Source organism: Colletotrichum godetiae (assembly GCF_030913485.1).
Source record: "Colletotrichum godetiae strain CBS 193.32 chromosome Unknown BDP55scaffold_61, whole genome shotgun sequence".
Classification (NCBI taxonomy): Eukaryota; Fungi; Ascomycota; class Sordariomycetes; order Glomerellales; family Glomerellaceae; genus Colletotrichum; species Colletotrichum godetiae.
In genome coordinates this window covers 1-22484 of record NW_026851309.1, presented here as the reverse complement: position 1 = coordinate 22484, position 22484 = coordinate 1, and the positions used below count along the sequence as shown (strand labels likewise).

At 29.3% G+C, this 22484-nt stretch overlaps 2 protein-coding genes across 2 annotated transcripts; one reads left to right on the top strand and one right to left on the bottom strand.

Annotated features, from left to right (window-relative positions):
- Positions 1-891: 891 nt before the first annotated feature.
- Positions 892-3288, top strand: BDP55DRAFT_697686 (phosphoribosylamine-glycine ligase; the record flags this gene model as incomplete). The annotated part of the gene is made up of 1 exon (XM_060577705.1): positions 892-3288. The coding sequence occupies one exon, from the start codon at positions 892-894 to the stop codon at positions 3286-3288; it is 2397 nt and encodes a 798-aa protein (XP_060424113.1).
- A 545-nt stretch (positions 3289-3833) lies between these two features.
- BDP55DRAFT_563248 (major facilitator superfamily domain-containing protein) lies at positions 3834-5434 on the bottom strand (the record flags this gene model as incomplete). Its single annotated transcript, XM_060570218.1, has 3 exons — positions 3834-4029; positions 4113-5118; positions 5185-5434. 3 exons carry the CDS (start codon positions 5432-5434, stop codon positions 3834-3836), a joined length of 1452 nt encoding a protein of 483 aa, XP_060424112.1.
- Between the last annotated feature and the right edge of the window lie 17050 nt (positions 5435-22484).

The window sequence follows — 22484 nt, the reverse complement described above, 5'->3', positions numbered from 1 at the left end:
AATACCTTAGATGTTGACGCGGTTGACCTGGCCATTTTGATTTACATCGGACCAAGGACAATCAAATTTCTCCAAACCAGACGTTTGTGTTTCTGTGCCGATTGGCTTGGGACTTGGGGTCTCTGAGCAGGGGCAATGTCAATATCTGCCTTATTTTAATACCTTGTGGCATTCGACAGCATTGTAACAAAAGTAAGGTACCTGCCAGATTACCTTCCTGTGTGGTGAGCCACCAACCTAAGGGCACCTACCTTACTTCCAAGAATGAGCTAAGGTAGACGGTCGAATTGACAGTGACAGTAACAGGCACTGCCCGTCTGGAGGACAGAAAGGGAAGGTGGGGTAGGTTATTTTGCACTTTGCGCTGGAAATTCTCGCGCTAAATCCACCCCGGTCGCGCTCTTTCTTCTTTCCCTAGTGACCCACCCATGTCACCCCGCCCTAGGCCAAATTAGTGTTGGAGGGGCAGTCAAACCATTTTTTTTTTCCTTGCGCCGGCGTCGCAACAGTAAACCGTTATTAGCTGCCCCTCGTTCAGGTCTCCCGAATCCCCCCCCTCCGACGGTGGAGGTGCAGCAAAGAAACTTTTCACGTCACTGAGTCGCCTCGAAAGTGAATCATCGTCCATCCGTCCGTCATCACCAATGCTCTTATGCACGTATGAGACAGACGGCACATTCTAGTATTCTTTCTCACTGCATCTTCGGCCCTTCTCACGCTTGGTGCTCATACCTGGACGTTTAATTACGCGATCCACGTTCGTTACCCCCCCGCTAGATCGATTTCTCAGTCTCGTGTCTGTCTATGCTCCTTGGTGTTCTACCTAGAGGCTGATCAATCCTTCTCCAGGTCCCTCAGTGCTGCTACTTGTTCTAAATCTCGTCCCTCACCATGACTTCGGCCGATAGTGTGCGCGTTTTGCTCATTGGCAACGGAGGCCGTGAGCATGCGCTCGCGTGGAAGCTCAGCCAGTCACCTCGTGTCGTCTCCATCCTTGCGGTTCCAGGCAATGGAGGTACCGCCACCTGTCCCAAGACCACCAATGTGGAGGATATCGCCGCCGACGACTATCCCGCCCTCGTCCAGCTCGCCAAGACCAAATCTGTCAATCTAGTCGTTCCTGGTCCCGAGGCCCCTCTCGTCGACGGTGTTGAGGCTTACTTCCGTGACGCCGGCATTCCTTGTTTCGGACCCTCCAAGGAAGCAGCACAAATGGAAGGAAGCAAGACCTTCTCCAAGGACTTCATGAAAGACTACAACATTCCTACTGCCGCCTATGAGAACTTCTCCGACTACGAGAAAGCCGTCGCCTACATTGAGCAAGTGTCACACGACGTCGTCATCAAAGCCACCGGTCTCGCTGCCGGCAAGGGCGTCATCATCCCCGAAACCAAGCAAGAGGCCAAGGATGCCCTCAAGCAGATCATGGTGGACAAGGCTTTCGGCACCGCCGGTGACGAGGTCGTCATCGAGGAGTTCCTGACCGGCGACGAGTTGAGCATCCTTACCTTTAGCGACGGCACTCACACTCTGTCTCTACCCCCCGCTCAAGACCACAAGAGAATCGGGGATGGTGACCAAGGTCCCAACACTGGAGGTATGGGCTGCTACGCTCCGACGACCATCGCTACCAAGGAGCTCATCCGCCAGATCGAAGAGGATGTGATTCAGCCCACCATCACCGGAATGCGCAAGGCCGGCTATCCCTTCCGTGGCATTCTTTTCACCGGCCTTATGATCACCAGCCAAGGCCCCAAGGTACTCGAGTACAATGTTAGATTCGGCGACCCCGAGACGCAGACTGTTCTTCCGCTCCTCTCTTCCGAAACGGATCTCGCCGAGATCATGATGGCTTGCACGGCTCACGAGGCCCGCCTTGACTGTGTCGACATCAAGATTGAGAACAAATACAGTGCCACTGTAGTCGTTGCTGCGGGTGGCTACCCTGGCTCCTATGCAAAGGGTACGCCCATGGTGGTCAACCAGTCATCATCGCCGGATATCACTGTCTTCCACGCAGGAACCAAGCTATCCCCACAGGGCCAATTACAGACTTCGGGCGGCCGTGTAATTGCAGTCAACGCCACTGCCGACTCCCTCGAGGCCGCCGTGAAGAAGGCGTATGAGCAAGGTCTCACGCTCATCGATTTCAACAAGATGTACTATCGCAAGGATATTGCCCATCGTGCCTTCCGGTCACAGCAGGGAAAGGAAGCTCTGACGTACGCTGGAGCCGGCGTCAGCGTTGATGCGGGCAATGAGTTCGTTGAGAGAATCAAGAAAGCCGTACGCTCCACCAAGCAGCCGGGAGCGGATGCTGAGATTGGAGGTTTCGGTGGTGAGCTTGACTTGGCCAAGTGCGGCCTTGGGCTGAAGAATGGCGAACTTCCCGTCATCGTCGGAGCTATTGACGGTGTTGGCACCAAGCTTATGATTGCTCAACAAATGGGCAAGCACGACACCGTGGGCATCGACTTGGTCGCCATGAATGTCAATGATCTCGTTGTCCAGGGTGCCAGGCCTCTGATGTTCTTGGACTACTACGGCTGCAGCAAACTGGAGATGAGCACGGCTGCTGCCTTTGTCGAAGGTGTTGCGGCAGGCTGCATCGATGCCGGATGTACACTTGTCGGTGGCGAGACTGCTGAGATGCCTGGAATGTACCAAAAGGATGATTATGATGCTGCAGGCTGCGCGGTCGGCGTCATGATCAACAGTCAAAGACTGCCGCGTCAAGATGACATGGTTGCCGGAGATGTGCTGCTGGGCTTGGCCTCAAGTGGTGTCCACTCCAACGGCTTTTCCTTGGTCCGCCGCATTCTTGAACGCGAGGGTCTCGCATACACCGATCCTGCTCCGTGGGATGCTAGCAAGACGGTGGGCGAGAGCCTGCTGACACCCACCAAGATCTATGTCAAGAGCTTGCGTGGCGTCATTGAAAAACGCCTCGTCAAGGGCCTGGCTCACATCACCGGAGGCGGCTTGATTGACAATGTTCCTCGCATGTTGCCGGAGCACCTCGCTGCCGAGATCGACTTGACCAGCTGGGAAATGCCCGCTGTCTTCAGATGGCTAAAGACGGGCGGTAACGTGGAACCATACCAGATGGTCCGTACCTTCAATACCGGCGTGGGCATGGTGGCTGCGGTAGATGCGGCCATGGTTGATGCTACCGTGGCAGCCCTTGAAGCTGCCGGTGAGAAGGTCCTTCGATTGGGACAACTGGTGCAGAGGACGGGCGGCGAGCCGCACTGCAGAGTGATTAATCTGGATACTTGGGCATTGTAGTTATGAAAAAGAAAACGGGAAACGGCAAGGAAAACTGGGATGGGCGTTAAACAAAAGAGATAGTTGAAATATACCACATGATGGTGCAATAAAGCACAATCAGAACCGATAACCCTACCCCTATTCAGGTGTTTGATGGCTATGTGCCATGTCCATCGGCCTAGCCACCCGTCCTTGCAGCTTGCATTCCATTAGTTAGGGCAGCATGGCCAACGATGAATGCTGCTGTGGACTCTAGCCTTCGTTGCCTGACTTGAAGACGTGGTTTTGTTCCTTCAAGGCGTGACCATTTCCAGAGATGCGATTAGGGGCACCGCATCTTCATCAACGATGTCGGTAAAACGCGAGAGGTCAACGCTAGCTTGATCACGGTGATGAAACGAACCAATTGCCTCCATGCATAAGGAACCAAACCTTCAAGTTTGGTGCGTTATCTAATATTGGGGTATCGCGTAGAAAGTATGGACAGTCCGAATTTGGTAGCTGCCAGGGGTTGAATCCATTCCCCAAGCCACAAGGTGCGTATCTGTGCGATCTAGGGGCACTTACTTGGCCGCTGCCTTTGTTCCAATATCCTCCTCTTCAATATCATCTATGGGGCGTTCGGGGCTAGTCTTTCTCTCCTCGTGGCTTCCTTCCAGTGCAGACAGCACCAGCCAGGTGGGAAAGACGCAGAGAACTGTTATGCCAAAGTTGAGACCAATGCTAACAAAGTGGTTGGCGTTGCCTTCGGATTGCATACTGTGGTACATTTTCAGCATCCGATAATCGTTTTGGTGATGTATAGAGATTCAACGAGGGAGAGGAGTATATAGATAACTTACGCCCAGGCAACAGTTTGACCCAAGGCCTCTGTACCTCTTAGAATGCCAGTGTGACGACTCAAGTCTGAAAGATCTGTCGCATACTGGCCGACGAGCCAGTATAAGAATTGTTGAAAGGCCTGGCCACCAAATTGCCAGAAGAAAACGAGGGCATAGCTCTTTCCGAATCCCCCCTGAAACCAGTCATAAGCAGGCGGCTCACTTGCGTCGTATATCTGCTTCTGTAGTACTGTAGCCCATATCCATGTGCCCACAAGAACAAAGACAATGGAAACAAATGCGATACGGCCACGGCTCTTGATATGGATCCTCTGGTTGTCCAACAGCGCGGCGATCATGAAGGAGCTGAAGATGCCCGCAAAGTTGGTGAAGAAACTCGAAAACGCCCTCGAGCGCACGGTGAAATAGGTCGCGAGCCAAGTGCTCATGAAACCGTTATAGAAGTAGCTTATGAAGAAGGCTGGCAGTAGTAGCAAGATCCTGCGGCTGGTGAACAGCTTCCCGACGGCCTTGAACTCTGCCCCCCATGTCGGAGCTCTCGGTGTTGAGATGACGGTTCCGTCTTTGCGCCAGACCTTGTCAGCAGGTGATAAACACAGCGCAATGGGAAGACCAAGGCACATGATGACAATGAAAACGATGTAAGTTGATGACGAGACGGATCCCGTGGTCTTCCGGTTTGCATTCAAACCCAGGTTGATGGCACCGCCCACGATGGGACCTGCAGCCTTGGCTGTTTGCCAGATAGCGAGATAGAATGCTCGGTCTCCAGGGGATGGATAGCCAATGATGATGGCGGCCTCAGCTGCCCAGAAAAATCCAGCAGAGATGCCGCAAAGGGCGCTGCCAAACAACATAAACCAAGTGTTGGCACTGACGTTATTCGTATACAAGCCGGCGCCGTAGAGCGGGTAGCCTATGGCACCCAGAGCTAACCCATATGGCAGACCGATACGATTGTTGATGGCGCCTGCAGCGACACAGACGACCGCGAATAGGCCATAGACTTCGTAGGGGGGTTAATGAATCAAGCCAAGAAATCAAACAAAGCTTGTTGGATTGGAAGTCATACCAAGAGCGTTGGCTGCGCTTACAGCATATGGCTCAGCGGCGCCACCGGCCCCGAGCCCGCCCAGGGCATCCCACATGCCAGGGGCTGTGAAGGATACGCCACAAGCGACGAGAATCTGGAAAGGTACTGATCGAAAAAGAGGCTTGGCTTTCGGAGCGGGGCTCGGACTACGGCTCGAGGCCGAGCCAGGTCTCGGCGCAAGGCCCGTTTGACCCGGGTCCCGGTCGTGGGTGTGGGTAGTTCCGGACATGGCTCAGTCGTGTTCAAAAAACTACCTACGAACAATGGTAGCGTGTAATATCGATCTGAACTTTATCTGCCGCAAAGGAAGCTGCAGGGAGACAAATGAGGAAAGAGGCTCAAGCCAAAGAATTCCACGTGGGATTTGAGCCTCCAAAGTCCTTTTATCAAGGCATGCTTGTGTGTAGACAGTCAATTTCTTCTCTGGCATCATGTCTTATTGTGGGTTGATGGCGCAATCGGGTCTATGAGTAAGAGAAATGTTGAAAATGGAGCCCTCCCCATAAGTGTAGGAATATATAGTCGGGCGGATAGTAAGTCTATCCATAAATATGTGTACACATCGGTCCCGAGCGTGCGTAGTAAGGCGCCCTTAACCTTTTCAGGTAAGGAGCCTATGATTATCTATTTTAGTGTTCTATCTTGCTATTAATTACTTTATAACTATAATGTTTAATAAACTTTTATATTATTTAGATTATTTAAGTTATTTAAACTAATAAAAAGAAGTTTAAGGTTTTTAAAAGAATTTATTTTAAGTTTTATAATTATTAATTAATATATAATATATATAATAAACGAGTAGCCTAGATAAGCGAGTAGGCCACCTAACCACAACTATATAATATAAAGGTATAAATATTAATAACCGTTTTATTTATTTAATCTAAACTATTTAAATTTCTTTTTTTTAGATATTTCTTTATTAAATTAATATATTTATATATTATAATTAATATTTTTATAAATATTTTATTGTTATTAACCCATTTTAATCCTTAATTAATAATTATTATTCTAATATATTTTCTTTTTTACCTAGGCTATAGCCTCTTTTTATAACTAAAAATCCTCTCTCTTAATTATAATAAAACTTCCTTTTTATTAAAAACGGTTTTTTTTAATTTTTTAATATAAACTAAATAGGTTATTCTCCTTTTAAAAGATCTAATTCTCGGATCTTAATAAAGCGATTTAATATATAAACTTATAAGCCCCTTTAAATAAACATTTTATAATTTCGATAATTAAAATTAAAAAACTATTTTAATAATAAGCAATTTTATTTTTAATAAATTATAATTATAAAAACGTTTTAATTAAGTTATTTAATATTTAAAAAGTCTATATTAAAAATATTATCGAGAAGGATCTTAAAAATATTAAAATATATAACTTTATATTAAACTTTAAAAATATACTTTCTATATTTAAAAATATAAACCCTACCCCTTTAAATACTCTTTAAATATTTTTTTTATAATTACTTATATAAAAGCCCTATAAAATGCCGAAAAAAAGTCCTCTTTAATAATATATATATTACCCTAATATGTTTTATCCTTAATTTCTTAACTATATATTATTTTTAAAGGCCTAAAATATCTAATATTTAAAGACTAAAATGAATAAAATAAATCAGCCAGTATATATAAATAACAATAATATTTTTTTTAATAAAAAAGCTTAAAATCTATAACATAATAACTTTTATATCCGTTAATAATAAAAAAATAATATTAACCCTTTTTATACGGTCTTATATATTATTTAAAATACCGAGCTTAATTTAGGCCTCTTTTATTTATTATTTATTTATTTTTAAATATTATAATAATTTAATTATATAAGAGACTAGATTTTATATATTAGATAAAAAAATAATATTAACCTATAATAATAATATATAATAGGATACTATAACTTAATAAATTAATAACTTAAATAATTATAACCTATTTACAATTATTAAGTTATATTATTTTCGTATTTAAACGCCTTTTAGTATTAATTATAATTATATTAATTAAGATTTAGCCTACTATAAAGCTAGTCTTATTAAAGTTATAAATATCTAAATCTATAATACTATATTTTATAATTATATTTATTATAAATAAGAATTATATATTTATTATAATTAGATTTTTATATTAGGCCCTTTTATAATCGTATTTATAAAAACGATATATTTATAATTATAATTATTGTTTTATAAAGTTTAAAGCTTATTACTTCCTAATATAGGGCGTATTATAATTAATAAATAATCGATTTATCATTTTTTTAATATTATAAAAATAAAAAGGAAAAGATCTAATATTTAAGTTAAAAATATATTTAATTAGTTTTTTTTCTATTTTTAATAATATTTAATTCTGTAAATTAGGTGTATTATTATATTATAATCACGTTCCTTTTAGTGTATAGCTTAAAATAATATAATTAATATTATAGATCTTTATTATAACCTAAATATTGAAGTTTCGGTCTTTTTAAATAGCCTAAATTACTAAATTTAATTAAATATTTTTAATATATATTATTATCGTTTTTAATAGAGAAATGTATATTATAATAATATAGGTGGCACTATAGCGGTTAGGTGGCCTACTTGCTTATCTAGCCCACTCGTTTATTATATACGTTAGTAGTTTTTTTTTTTTTAGCTTTATAGGCGTAAAAAATTAACCTTAATAGGATTAATTTCTAAAGAAAATTATATAACACGGTATATAATATAATTATATAATATATATAGTATACCCTATATATATACTTAACTTAATAAAGTAATTTTAATTTAAAAGATATAATATAATATAGGTAGTTAGGTTATTTATTATTAAAGATATATAAAATAATATATTTAAATAATAATATAGGCCGTTAAAGTTAATAATAAAGGTTGATTATTAAGGTCGGGTATAAAGGTTAAAAGTGGATAGATAAAGGAGACTTATTTATATTTATTAGAGATATTCTAAATTTTAATATTAATACAGAGGCTTTTAGAGAAAGGGCTAATATAGCTAGTATTTTACAATTATAAATAAAGTAAAGTTATTAAATAAATACTATTAAATAAATATTATAATATACCTTAGCTAAATAAATTATTAAATAACTAGTTAAATCATAGGCTACTTAGATGACTATTTTAATATATATTTATTTAAGTAATATATAGTTAGTATTTTGCGGGCTAATAATATTAATTAATAAGTCGGCCCCTTTTAAGCTAGGCGCCTTTTTTAACTAGCTTAATACTAAGGTAATTATAGCTAGTAAGGGTAAGTTTAAGGACTAATATAGAGCCTTTTAATAATATGAAATCTATTTAAATAAGATTATTAATACCGTAAATAACTAGATTGATATAAATTAAAAGATTTATTAAAATAATATTAAATTTAAAATTATATTTAAAAAAGCTCTTAATATAAAAAAATATTTTATTATAAATTAGAGGGTATTATTAAAAGGTCTATTGATTTATATAAAAAAAAGCTATTATATTAAATTTAATTATTTATATAAGCTAATATTAAGAGGTTTTATATATATTAAAATAAATAAAGTTAGCTATTTAGGTATAGGGCTAGAATTTAAAAGGAATTTATATAGTAGAAAGTCGGGCAGAAGTTAATAATTAGGAATATAGTATAATATACTTAGTTTTCCTGTTATATAATATATTATATATATTAGTGCCCTGGCGGATGCCTCCGCCGAGGGGATAACTACTTTAATATATACCTACTTCATAAATAATATATAGTTAGTACTCGGCAGGCTAGGACACTTTAATAATATTAATTAATAAGTTGGCCCCTCTCGGGCTATGCGCCCTCGGCTAGCTTAATATTAAAGTAATTATAACTAGTAAGAATAAGCCTAAGGACTAGTATAAAGCTTTTTGATAATATAGAATTCGTTTAAATAAAACTATTAATATTATAAATAATGAAATTAATATAAATTAAAAGATTTAATAATTAATGTTAGGCTCAAAATTATATTTAAAAAAAATTTACTTTATAAGATAAATAAAAAAACTATTTCTTCTAAATTAATTAAGTCTTTTTAAAAAAAACTTATATAAATCCTTAAAGATTGAGACCTTTTGATACTTAAAAAAAGAAACTATATTAAGTAACTTATTTAATTAATAAATATTTTGAAAGAGGAATTAAAAACTATATTATAGGTAGTTATAGTATATAAAGAAGTTAAATAGGCTTTATATATTAATAATCTTTATATATTAATAATCTTATATATATATATTTATATTAAATATCTATTTGAATACGAAGTAAATAAACGTATAAATTAAAACCTATATAATAAACTCTATTTTACTAATTAATTTTAAATAAATTGCTCGAATAAGTTATACGATAAGCTCTATTAGGAGTTTAATTTTCTTATAAAGTCGAGATATTTCTTTAAATACCTTACTGTACGATATTAATATAAAATAAACCTACTTTTATATATAAACTTCTATTAAAATAACCGATTTAAAATAGCTTATATAACTTTATTATAATTATATGATTTGAAAAAAAGAACTATATAAGGAAGCTATATAATATCCTTTATAATAAAGTCTACATATTCATTAACTTTTATTATTGATTTAAAATTATAAAAAACTAATATTATATAGGTTTTTTTTTAAATATATTAGCCGATTATATAGAGGAATTCTATTTTTATTATATTAGACTAGATGAAAGATATGATTAAATTTATAATATATTAAATAATTACTTTAATATTAATATGAATTATAATCTTTATTAAACCGATTACCCCTTCGGTAGAGGCATCCGCTAGGGCATTAATATATACGATATATTATATAACAGGAAAACTAGGTATATTATACTATATTCTTAATTACTAATTTCCGCCCGACCTTCCGCCGTATGAATTCCTTTTAAGTTCTAGCCCTATACCTAAATAGTTAACTTTACCTATTTTAACATATATAAGACCTTTTAATACTAGCCTATATAAATAGCTAGATCTAGTATAATAGCTTCCTTCTCTATACAGGTTAATAGACCTCTTAATAACGCCCTTTAGTTTATAATAAGGCGCTTCTTTACGTTAAAAGCTCCTTTAAATATAATTTTAAGCCCGGCGTTAATCTACTAGATCTTTTGGTCCGTACTGGTCTAGCTATTTACGGCGTTAATAGTCTTATTTAGGCGGATTCTATGTTACCGGAAGGCTCTATACTAGTCCTTAGGCTTATCTTTACTAGCTACAATTACCTTAGCATTGAGCTGGCCGAAGAGGGCGCTTAGCCCGAAAGGGGCCGATTTACTGATTAATATTACTAGTAGAGTAGGTCTAGGGTATATTATAGTGTTTATTTAGTAGTATTTGCTTAGTAGTTTTATTTATAAGTGGTAAAGTAGTATTTATATTTATATATAATATAGAATATAATAAAGATAGAAAGAATCCTTATAAGCTCTAGTATAGTAAAATAATAAGATACTAGCTATATTGGCCTTTTTTCCGGAAGCCTCTATATTAATATTAGAGTTTAGAATATCTCTAGTAAGTATAAGTAAGTTTCCTCTATCCGTCTATTTTTAACCTTTATAGCCGACCTTAACGATCGACCTTTACCGTCGACCTTAACGGCCTATACCGTTATATAAGCGGTAAGTAACCTAATTACTTATATTATATTATATTTTTTAGATTAAAATCATTATATTAAGTTAAGTACGTATATAGGGTATATTGTGCGTATTATATAATTGTATTATATACCATATTATATAATTTCCCTCAAAAGCTGATCCTATTAAGGTTGATCTTTTGCGCCTATAAAGCTGAAAAAAAACCACTACATTAAACCGATTAAATAACCCTTATTTTTATATAAATAAAAAAGAAAACCTACATAAGAACCTTATTAAGGTTCTAGAGCTATTATTAAATAAGCTTTAGATCGTATAATAGACCCTTAAAAAAGATATTAAAAAGAACTTATACTTTATATAACGGTAATTAAAATATACCGTAATATTCTAGAACTAGAATTAGCTATAATAATTTAAAAGTTAATATATAAAGCATTATTCTTAAACTTAAAAATATTGATCTAGATAATTATAAACCAAATATTAATATTATACGATATTAATTATATTAACCGTCGTTATATGTCTAACTTTTAATATCTTTAACAACTATTATACCGAAAACTATTATACCGACCTTTTAAGTTAATATTCCTTAAAAGACTAATTTAAAAATTTTGAGAAAAAAAAACCTTTTTATATAAAATATAAAACCGCTATTTTAAAAAAAACATTCTTAAACAAAAAGTACTATATATATATAAGAAAATAGGATATTAATTTAAGAACTATATCTTTAAAGAACGGAACTAAGCTAAAGAATAATTCCTCTAATAGGACAACTAACAGGATCTATATAATTAAATTTAAGGTACATTTATTAAAATATAAAGACGAACTTGATAATAAATTATATAATAAGAAAAAGGATAATAATAATAAATCTATCTTAATATACTTTATTATTTTAATATTTTTATATTATATAGTAGAATAAGACGTATTTATTATTCCTAAGATTACCAATACTTAGCTCTTTATATTATATAACATATGTATATTATAACTTATTAAAATAAATTATGAAATACTAAAATAATAAAAATTTCGATAGTAAGTAAGCCTTAATTCTAAACGTATTTAAGGGAATATTTTTATATAAAAATTAACTAAAACCTAAGATTTATAACTATATAATTTAACGTAATAAAAAGTATATCCTTAATAAGGTCGGTTAAAATTAAGAACCCTATCGGATAAATTGTATACTATATTCTAGATATATTAATACCTTTTTTATTCTTACTATAAAAAATAGATCGCTTAAAAACGTACTTTAATAATATTGAGAATATTATTATATAATAAGATAATATTATAATTCTAATATTAAAGAAATAAGAATATCTATTTTTTAACTTTAATTATATAAAGACTAGAACATTCTTTATAAAAGGTAAACTTTCAAAACTATATCGATATTTTAAATACCTTTATATAGATAAAGTATATTAACTTTTTAAAGATACCGATTATAATAATATTAAGGAATCAATCTTATAAAAACTTTAAAAGTTTTATTATTATTACTAATTATACGACCTAATACTTAAAAAATTTAAGTTTTCCTTAAAGTATAATTATTATTTTAATTACGAGATTATTATAGATATTGTATAATCAAAAAATAAAAATATCCTATATATTATTAATACTAGAACTAACTTTTAGGGAATAATATTCTTAAAATTATTTTTTATATAAAATACCTACATCTATTATATAAATACTAGATCTATAACGTATATAATAAACGAATAAAATAAACAAATAAATGAAACACAGAACCACAATCATATTGCTTTAATATAATCGGGCATTTTTCTTTTATAACTTATTATAATATACTAAAATAAAGAACTTAATATTTAGCTTACCCTTTAAGCTATTTAAAGTTATTTAAAACTAAACGCTCGGGCTATAACTAAAGTCTATTTAGTTAGCTATATTATACTAATTTAATAATTAAAGGGAATACTATTACGACATAATACTATACTAAATTTATATAATTTAATAATTCTTAAAAAAAGAAAAGCTAGTTAAATATATCCTCGACCTAAATTCCCGATTATTTCCTCCCTAGCTTCGTAATATTAAAAAAATAATAAATCGATTATTTACTAACTACGATGCGCTCCTTATTAAGAAATAATAGGTTTTCAACTTTATTAAACAATAATTATAATTACGAATATATTATTTTTATAAATATAATTATAAAAAGGCCTAATATAAAGATCTAATTATAATAAATATGTAGTTCTCATTTATGATAAATATAATTATAAAATACGGTATTATAAATTTAAATATTTATAACTTTAATAAGACTTACTTTATAATAAGCTAGATCTTAGTTAATATAATCGTAATTAGTATTAAAAAGTATTTAAATATAAAATTAATATAACTTAATAATTATAAATAAATTATAATTATTTAGGCTATTAATTCGTTAAGTTATAATATCCCGCCGTATATTATCGTTATAGGTTGATATTACTTCTCTACTTAATATATAGAACCTAATCTCCTATATAATTAAGTTATTATAACGTCTAAAAATAAATAAAAAACAAATAAAAAAGCCTAGATTAAGCTCGGCATTTTAAATAGTATATAAAACTATATAAAAAAGGTTAATATTACCTCTTTATTACTAATAAATATAAAAATCATCACTCTACGGATTTTAAATTTTTTTCTAAAAAAAATAACATTATTATCCTATATATACTAACTTATTTGTCTTATCTACTCTAACCCTTAAATATTAAATATTTTAAGCCTTTAAAAACGGCATATAGTTAAGAAATCGAAAATAAAATACGTCGGAATAATATGTATATTATTAAAAAGGACTTTTTTCTAGTATTTCATAAGGCTTTTATATAAGTAATTATAGAAAAGTTTTTATTAAATTAATAAAGTAGGCATTAAAAGAGTTACGGTTTATATAGTCCTATATAAAAGATAAAATATTAATTACCTATTAATATGTTAGAGCTAATTCAAAATCCCTAAATAAATTTAAAGGTATTCTTTTTTTAAAATATTTAAGGTTAATTATAAAGTAATATTAGATAATAAGGATAGTATTATTAACTAATAATTATTTACGGCCCCCTCTTATTAAAGATTATATAAATAACTATTTTATTTTAATAAAATTAAGTATTTTTTATTATTATATAATCTATATAAGGTTTATAATTAGGACGTTTTTTATAAAATAAGACGTTTATCTTTATTAAAAATTAAGAGAAATATCCTCTAGAGATTTATATTATTAGATTCTAGACTTTAAAATTATTATCTCCCTCTATAATAAGCTAAAGAATATAATATAATCTATCTTTATTTGATTTATTATATAAAAGGATAATAGTTTAAGGGATTAATATAGGAAAACGCTATTAATAACCTTAAAAATAACTCGGTAAGGCCGTTTATTAAAAGATTATAATAAAGTAATTATTATAAAGCTTATATAAGAAGGAGGGTAGTAAAAAAATAACTAATTTATAGCTTTATTATACTTATATATTAAAAGCTAGTTTAATAAACTCGGCATAAAGAGATTTATAGGAATACGAGCTAATAAACGGGTATTATAAATAAGTATTTAAAAAAAAGGTATAAATAAGAGATATTAATTAATAATAATAATAAGGCCGTCCCTTAACGGACGTAATTATTTAAGTAAGGCTTTGGTAAGATCTATTATTTATCTATTATTTATTTATTTATAAATATATATATTATAATAAAAAAATATAAAAAACGAAGTAAATAATATATAAATAAAGTTAATTATATAAAAATATATTTAAAATAAGTTTAATAAGAAATATAAGGGCTCGGGAAAGAATATCTAGCTAAAACTTAGATATAAAATACCGTATTATTAAAATACTAATTAATAGTTTATTAATAAAGAGCTTTAAATAAAAATAGGGGTTTTTATATAAAAATAGAAGCTAGAGATAGGTATAATATATTTTAATAGAAATCTATTTTATATAAATTTATTAAGATAAGAATATATTAATAAAAAAGCCTTTACCGCTTTTAAAATAAAGTATTTATAGTTTATATATATTTTTAGGTTAATAATAATACGTAGCTATTATGCCCGTATAAGAGTTATGCCCGTGTATTAATTCTTTATGCCTGTGTATCAATTCCCTTTATTAAAAAGTAAAGAATATTAATAAACTATAATAATTATAGGCTAGCCTTTGACTGATTATTAGTACCGGCCTAAGAGGTATATAGATTATAAAGCCACCTATAAATAATAAATTATACCTAGTTTTTTATTTAAATAAGCTCTAAAAGGCTCCCGACGACCCCTTGCTTAGGTAATATTAAGAACCTTTATTATTAATATATTATAATATTAATAAGCTAGAATATAAGATGTTATAAATAAATAGGTTATAGGTAAGGAATAATAACTTATAATACTAGGCCGATTAAAAAGGGTATAATAAAGATCTAAAATAATATAATATAGAAAGTTTCTTTATATACTAATAGCTTTATAAACCTTTTATGAAGAATATTTTATTATTATGAAATTACTCCGGAATTTTATGTTATAAATAAAGGCTAGAACCGGTAGTAATCCCGTTCTATTACGGCTAAATAATAATATAATTATTTTATTTATTAATTATTAAGAGATTAAAAGATATAGAAGTTTATAAAAGATTAATATAAAGGATTTAAAATATATTTATTTAAGTATTATAAACAGTACCTTTTATATTAGAGGGGGTGGTAATATTATAGTATTAAGCGTTAAAATAATAGGCCTAAACTTTGAATACCTAGGGGGGACCTTTTAAAGGTTACGTGACCGCTAAGTTTAAAAGCTTAGTACCCTAAAATCTACTTATTATTCTATAAGTTTTGCTATTGGGGCAGTACTATTTAGCTATTAGGGTAGTAACCTACTTTTTTAGCTAATTAGTACCTACCACCCTAACTTTAAATTTCTAAACCCTATATTACCTACTTACGGGTCATTTAGTACACCTACCTTTTATATAATACCGTACTTATATAAAATATATAGCTATATATAATAATTACTTACGGTCGTAATTACCTACGGTCGTAATTACTTATAGTCATAATTCCTTATTTCCGATCGTAATTACCTATTTTTAATTATTTAATTACTTATTACTATATTAACTTAAGTAATTATTAATAATTATAATAATAGGTAATTACGACCGTAGGCAATTACTATATATAGCTACCTACCTTATATAAGTACGGCATTTAGGTATGAATGTAAGGTATAGTCCGAGCTTCTAGATAGAAGATACTGATTAGCTAGAAAAGTGGGTTACTGCCCCAATAGCTAAATAGTACTGCCCTGATAGCAAAACTCTATTCTATTTCTTCCCTTTTTATATCAAATTATATTTATTAGCGTAATATAATAGCGTTCCGACCTGCCTTAAGTTCCTTATCGTAATATATATATAACTTTTATTATAAATTTATATTAAAATATTTAAATATAATATTACCGATAATAAACCTTTTAAAAAAGAGTACATTTAAAAGGAAAAATAATAAGTTTATTTAGTTTAATAAAGTTTAGGTTATATTTAATAAGTTAAAAGAGGCCTTTATATTAAGAGTTCTGCTAGGGGGGCTATGTGAGTTGGCCGGGGGGGCTATGTCCTACTTTTATCAAACAGATTCGACTAATAAGAGGCCAGGGATTATCCTAGCCTTCTACTACGGATATTAGCCTTATATAGACTCGGTTTATATAAACTTATGTAATTCAAGAACTATTTTCGCTTTTATTATAATAATCGAAAGATCTTAATAAATCTTGATTCTTATTAATTTTAATTAAACCCTTTTTAATTACGGCCTTTAATTAATTAATTAGATTACTAAAGCTATAATTCTATTAGCGCCGTCGAAGTCAAAAGAGTTTTAAGTTATTTATTAAATTCTTTTTATTACTAGTTACTACGCTTTTTCTATTTTTATTATTTAACTTTTACCTATCATTATTATTAATTATATACTTTATAAAACTAATTTATTATCGTTATTATGTTTAAATATTAACCAATTACGGTATATATTTCATTTAATTAGTTACGGTATTAGGTTTTAAGTTTTATAAGGTTATTTACATACCCTCGCCGTAGGCCTATAAGTGCTTTTAAAGCTTTTTAATCGTTACAACCGGTATAAAGTACGGTAAATTAAGTATATTATATTCTTTTAATTATATAATGGTAATTAGGTTAGTTAGCAATACTTTTATTAAAAAATTGTAATAGCTTTACTTTTTACGGGTAGTAACGGTAAGGTTAAAATAGGTAGGTTAAAGTAGGTAAGTAGAAGTAGAAGTGGAAGTAAGTAATTAGTAATAGTAGAAATCGGTTAGAATAATCTTTGGCCTCTTATGGGTCAAATTAGTCTGATAAAAGTGGGATATAGTACCCTCAGCCAATTGACATAGCCCCCCTAGTAGAACTCATATAGTGTAATATACCTAGTTTGCTCGTTATATAATATATCATACATATTAGTGCCGTGGCGGATGCCTCCGCCGAGGGGAGTTTATTTATATAGATATTTAGTTAATTATATTATTATAAGGTCTTTTTTATTAGCTAGAATAAAATAAACTTTGTTATTTTATAAATAATAATTAAAATACTGTCATATTCTGTTTTATTATCCTAGATACTTGATAATAATTCAACAATAAGATCTAGGATAATTTTTTAAAATAAGTATATAGGTAGTAATAACGGTCATAATAATCTTTATAGTTTATATTTTAGGATTTTAGTATTTTAATATATATCGTAGCTATTTATATAATCCTATCTATTTATTAAATAGTTTAATTAATAGAACTTCCTTAATATGAATTCCGTTATTTTGTTTATTTTTATACATCTTGACTTCAAATTATTATAATATTAATCAATAATTTGTTTTCATAATAACGCCTCCTTAAAGACTATTAATCGTTCTTTATAAAAAAAATCCTTTATTATCTTAATAATACCCTTTCCGCTCGATAATAACTCCTTGGTATTTTTTAATTAAATCCTAGATTTCTTTAATAAGAGATTCAAATACATTTAAAGGCCTTTATTAAAATACCGTTTTTCTTTTAAATAGTTCTTTTACAATTCCGTTTAAATATATTCTTTTTACATCTTTATTTATACACTTTAAATTACCGATTTTACCTCTTTTTACTTTTATATTATTGTTATAAGGACGTTTATAATAAGGGCTTTATTTATAATCCCTTTTAATCCTTAATAATTTATAAGAACTATAAATTATTTTATAGTCCTTTAAAGATATCTTACTTAATAGTCTAGGCTTTTAATAATAACTAAGAGTTTCTATTATTTTATAACCTATTTCCGCTTCTTTTCAATAAGTTTTTAATTGAAATAAACTATAAGGCGTTATTTAGTATTTTTTAAATTAAGATAAAATATTTAAAATCGCCTTTTAAGAGGTATTTATTTTTACTTTAATATCTTTTATAAGGTCTTAATAATATAATATTATTGTTAATATAAAAGCTTTTTTTTAATTTATTAAATTTAGCTTAGGTTTTATTATATTAAATAAACTTATTAATGTTTCTTCAAATATATTCTTTATTAAAAGGCTTATTACTCATAATATTATACCTAAATATTTTAATAAACATTTAATAATAAAATTAAAGAATCTCAAGAATACTTATATTTCCTCAAATATAGATAGTAGCTTTTATTTAATAATAGATTATATTCGGTTTTTATTCCTTAAAACTCCTTTTAAAGTAATTATATATTCTTAAAATCTAATTTTTTATTATCAAAAATAATATTAATATAATTTGAAATATAAATTAAATACTCTTAGCCTTTTAAGAACCCTTCTTAGGTCCTTTATATGTTAATCTTTATATTAAAAATAAATTAAAATGTATATTATATATATTATATAATATATATTTAATACATTGATAAACATTTAATGAATATATACTTAAGACGCCCCACCGCGGAAGTATCTGCCGGGGCACTAATATATATAATATATTATATAACGGGAAAACTAGGTATGTTATATTTTTTTTTTACTTATTAACTAACTTAACTCCGATTATTACCCGCCTTTATCAACTTCCGCCCGACTCTCCGCCGCCCTTATACCTATATAATTAATTTTACTTATTTTATTATATATAAGACCTTTTAATATTAGCTTATATAGGTAGTTAGATTTAATATAATAGCTTCTTTTTCTATTTAGGCTAATCAACCTTTTAATAATACCCCTTAATTTATAATAAAGTACTTTTTTATATTAAAAGCTTTTTCTAATATAATTTTAAGCCTGGTATTAATTTATTAGATTTTTTAGTTTATATTAGCCTGTTTATTTATAATATCAACAGGCTTATTTAGGTAAAATTTATATTATTAGAAGGCTTTATATTAATCCTTAGGCTTACCCTTACTAACTATAATTACTTTAGTATTAAGCTGGCCGAGGGCGCCTAACCCAAGAGGGGCCGACTTATTAATTAATACTATTAGGTAAGATTAGGGTATATCATAGTATTTATTTAGTAGTTTTACTTTATTTATATTCATATATAATATAGAATATAATAAGAATAGAAAGAATATTTACGAGCTTTAAGTAGTAAGATACTGGCTATATTAGCCCTTTCTTTAGAAGCCTCTTATAAAGGTATAATTAAGTACTATAGCTAGGAAAGATATAGAAGGTAGGTCTAATATATTATATAAATTTAAGCTTAATATTTTTATAAAGTTATTATAAAAATTAGCTTTTTTTTTAGCTAGGCTTTATTAAAAATTTACTAAGCTTTAACTATAGCCTCGTAATTAAGCTATTATTACGACCTAATACGTATAGTAAAGCTAGGGTCCTGCCCTATAGGACCACAGCGGCTACTATACTATATATATATAAGTACGGATTTAAAAAGACCCCCCTTAAAATAGAAAAACTATAAATAAGTTATATAACTATAATTATATAATAAAATAAAGAACGGACGCATATAAATAAATAAGACGGACATTTATAAATAAATAGGATAGATAACTATTTAATAAACGATTAAATAATTATAAATAATATAAGATAAAAGATATATTTAAGATTAAGATTTATATATAATATAGATTTAAACCGGGTTTAAAAATAGACTTTCTATAGCTTCTTTAATTATTAACTTTATATTAGATTTTATAATTATTTTTAACTATCTTTATTAAAAACCCTTTAATAGAATTATTATTAATTATTAAAGCTTTATTTTACGGTTTATAAAATATTACTTCTTTAAAGTTATTTAATAAACCTTATTTATTATTATTTAGTCCTTATGGCCTAAACTTTTACGAACTTACCTTATTATAACTAGCTAGCTATAATATTTTAATAGCTCTTATTTAATAAGTTTATTTTTTAAAAACTAAATAATAATAAAGAACGATATCTTTTTTTAATAATACGCCCCTTATTACCTCTTTTTTTAAAGGAAAATAGCTAGAGAACCTAGCTTAAGAACTAGCTATTATTAAAAATAATAAAATACCTAACGTTATTTACAATTTAGACGGGGACATAGTACTTAATAAGGATATTTATTCCTAAATAAAGCATACTATTAATAAAAATATTAAATATAATAAAGAACTAATTAAGCTTTTTAATAATAATACTACTTATCTAGATATAATTTAAAAAAAAATAACGAAAATATCGTATATAAACGATCTATATTAGATAAAATAATAGCTACCTTAAAAATTTAAAACCGATAAATTTAATAACCTAATTTAAAAAGTTCGAACCTTTAAAGCCGCCGCTAATATTATCAAAACCCTTATAAATAATTAAAAAAAACTTAAACTTAACGTTCCGACTACCTTTAATAGAATTATAAGAAGATTTAAAGGATTCTTAATTTAAATTAGGACCTACTAAACCTTTTATATTATAAACTTTTAAAGCGAAGCCGAATATATTATATATATAATTACCTTTTTATAAGGACGAGCTTTTAAATAGTTCGAACTTTATTAAAAAGACTTTTTTAATAATAATAATTACTTTAAGAATTATAAAACCGAGATTATTATTGTTTTTAATAATATAGTAGGCTTTTAAGCTACCCTTAAATTATTATTTTAAGATCTAAACGAAAAACGATAAATAAAATATAACTTAACTAACTTCCGATAAACTAAGTCCGCCTTTTATTATATAGTTAAATTTAAAAGACTTTTAATATACCTTAACTTAATTAAAAAAACTTATATTTTTATCTTTTATTTTAGATTAAAGGACGAAGTTAAAAATAAGTTAGTTAAAATAAACTAACTTACTAAATTCCTACTTTATATAAAATAAGCTATTTAAATTAATACTTAACTCTATAAATAACGTTAAGAAAAAAAAATAGTTAACGACCTTAAACTAATTTAGGAAAACGTTATTAAATAAACTTCCTAAAATAAAAAGAACGTCCTAAAAATAATTATTATTAATAAAAACAATAATTAATATCTTATAAATAGTATAGCGGTCCTATAGACCTTAATATTACTATTAAAGGACCCTTTATAAAGGATTTTAAATATTATAACTACGATAAATTAAGATATATAGCTTAAGATTATAGATAGCTTAAGAGGCTCTAAAAGAAAGCTAAAATTATTAATATAGTTATTAAAGGTACCTTTAAAATAGATACCGAAATACCCTATAAATAACTTTTATAAACCGGATACTTCGATAACGCTTACCTTACCTATTAAAAAAATAAGGAATTAATTAATTAATACTTAAAGAAACCTAAAATACTTACTATAATAAGAATCTAAGATAATTAAAAAAATACTAAACTTTTAGCTATAATACGATAAACCTTTAATACTAAATTCTTTTATAAGATTAACGAATATTTAAAAGATACTATTAAGAATAATAATATTATTCTATTATTATCGAATATTCGACTATTTATAAAAAATAGTAAGATAGATTTTAAATAACTTAATAAAGTTATAATAATATCCGAAAATAAAAAAATAAAATCGTCCTACGACTCAAATTAACATTATAATATTATATAATAATATATTTAAGTAAAAATTATTAATAAAGATATTTTTAAAATAGATAATTTTAATTTTAAAAAGAACTAAATTATAGAACGATCTAAATAAAAAGAAATTTACCTATTATAAGATAATTAATTCGTCTTTTTTAAAAGAACAAATAACTATATTAAAAATATAAAGATACTATTAATAATTTAAGATAATTCTAAGTTAACTTTAACCTATATATAATATAACGATATTTTTTAAGTAGAATACCTAATTAATAACTGCTATTCCTACTTTTATTAAAAGAATGATAATTAATACTACCTATAATAGTTTACTAATAAATTAATTTTTAAAGCCTATTTAGAAATAGACCTATTTTCTTAAATTATAAATATAAAAAATAACGATATCGTTACTTTCTCCCTAGACCTATACTATT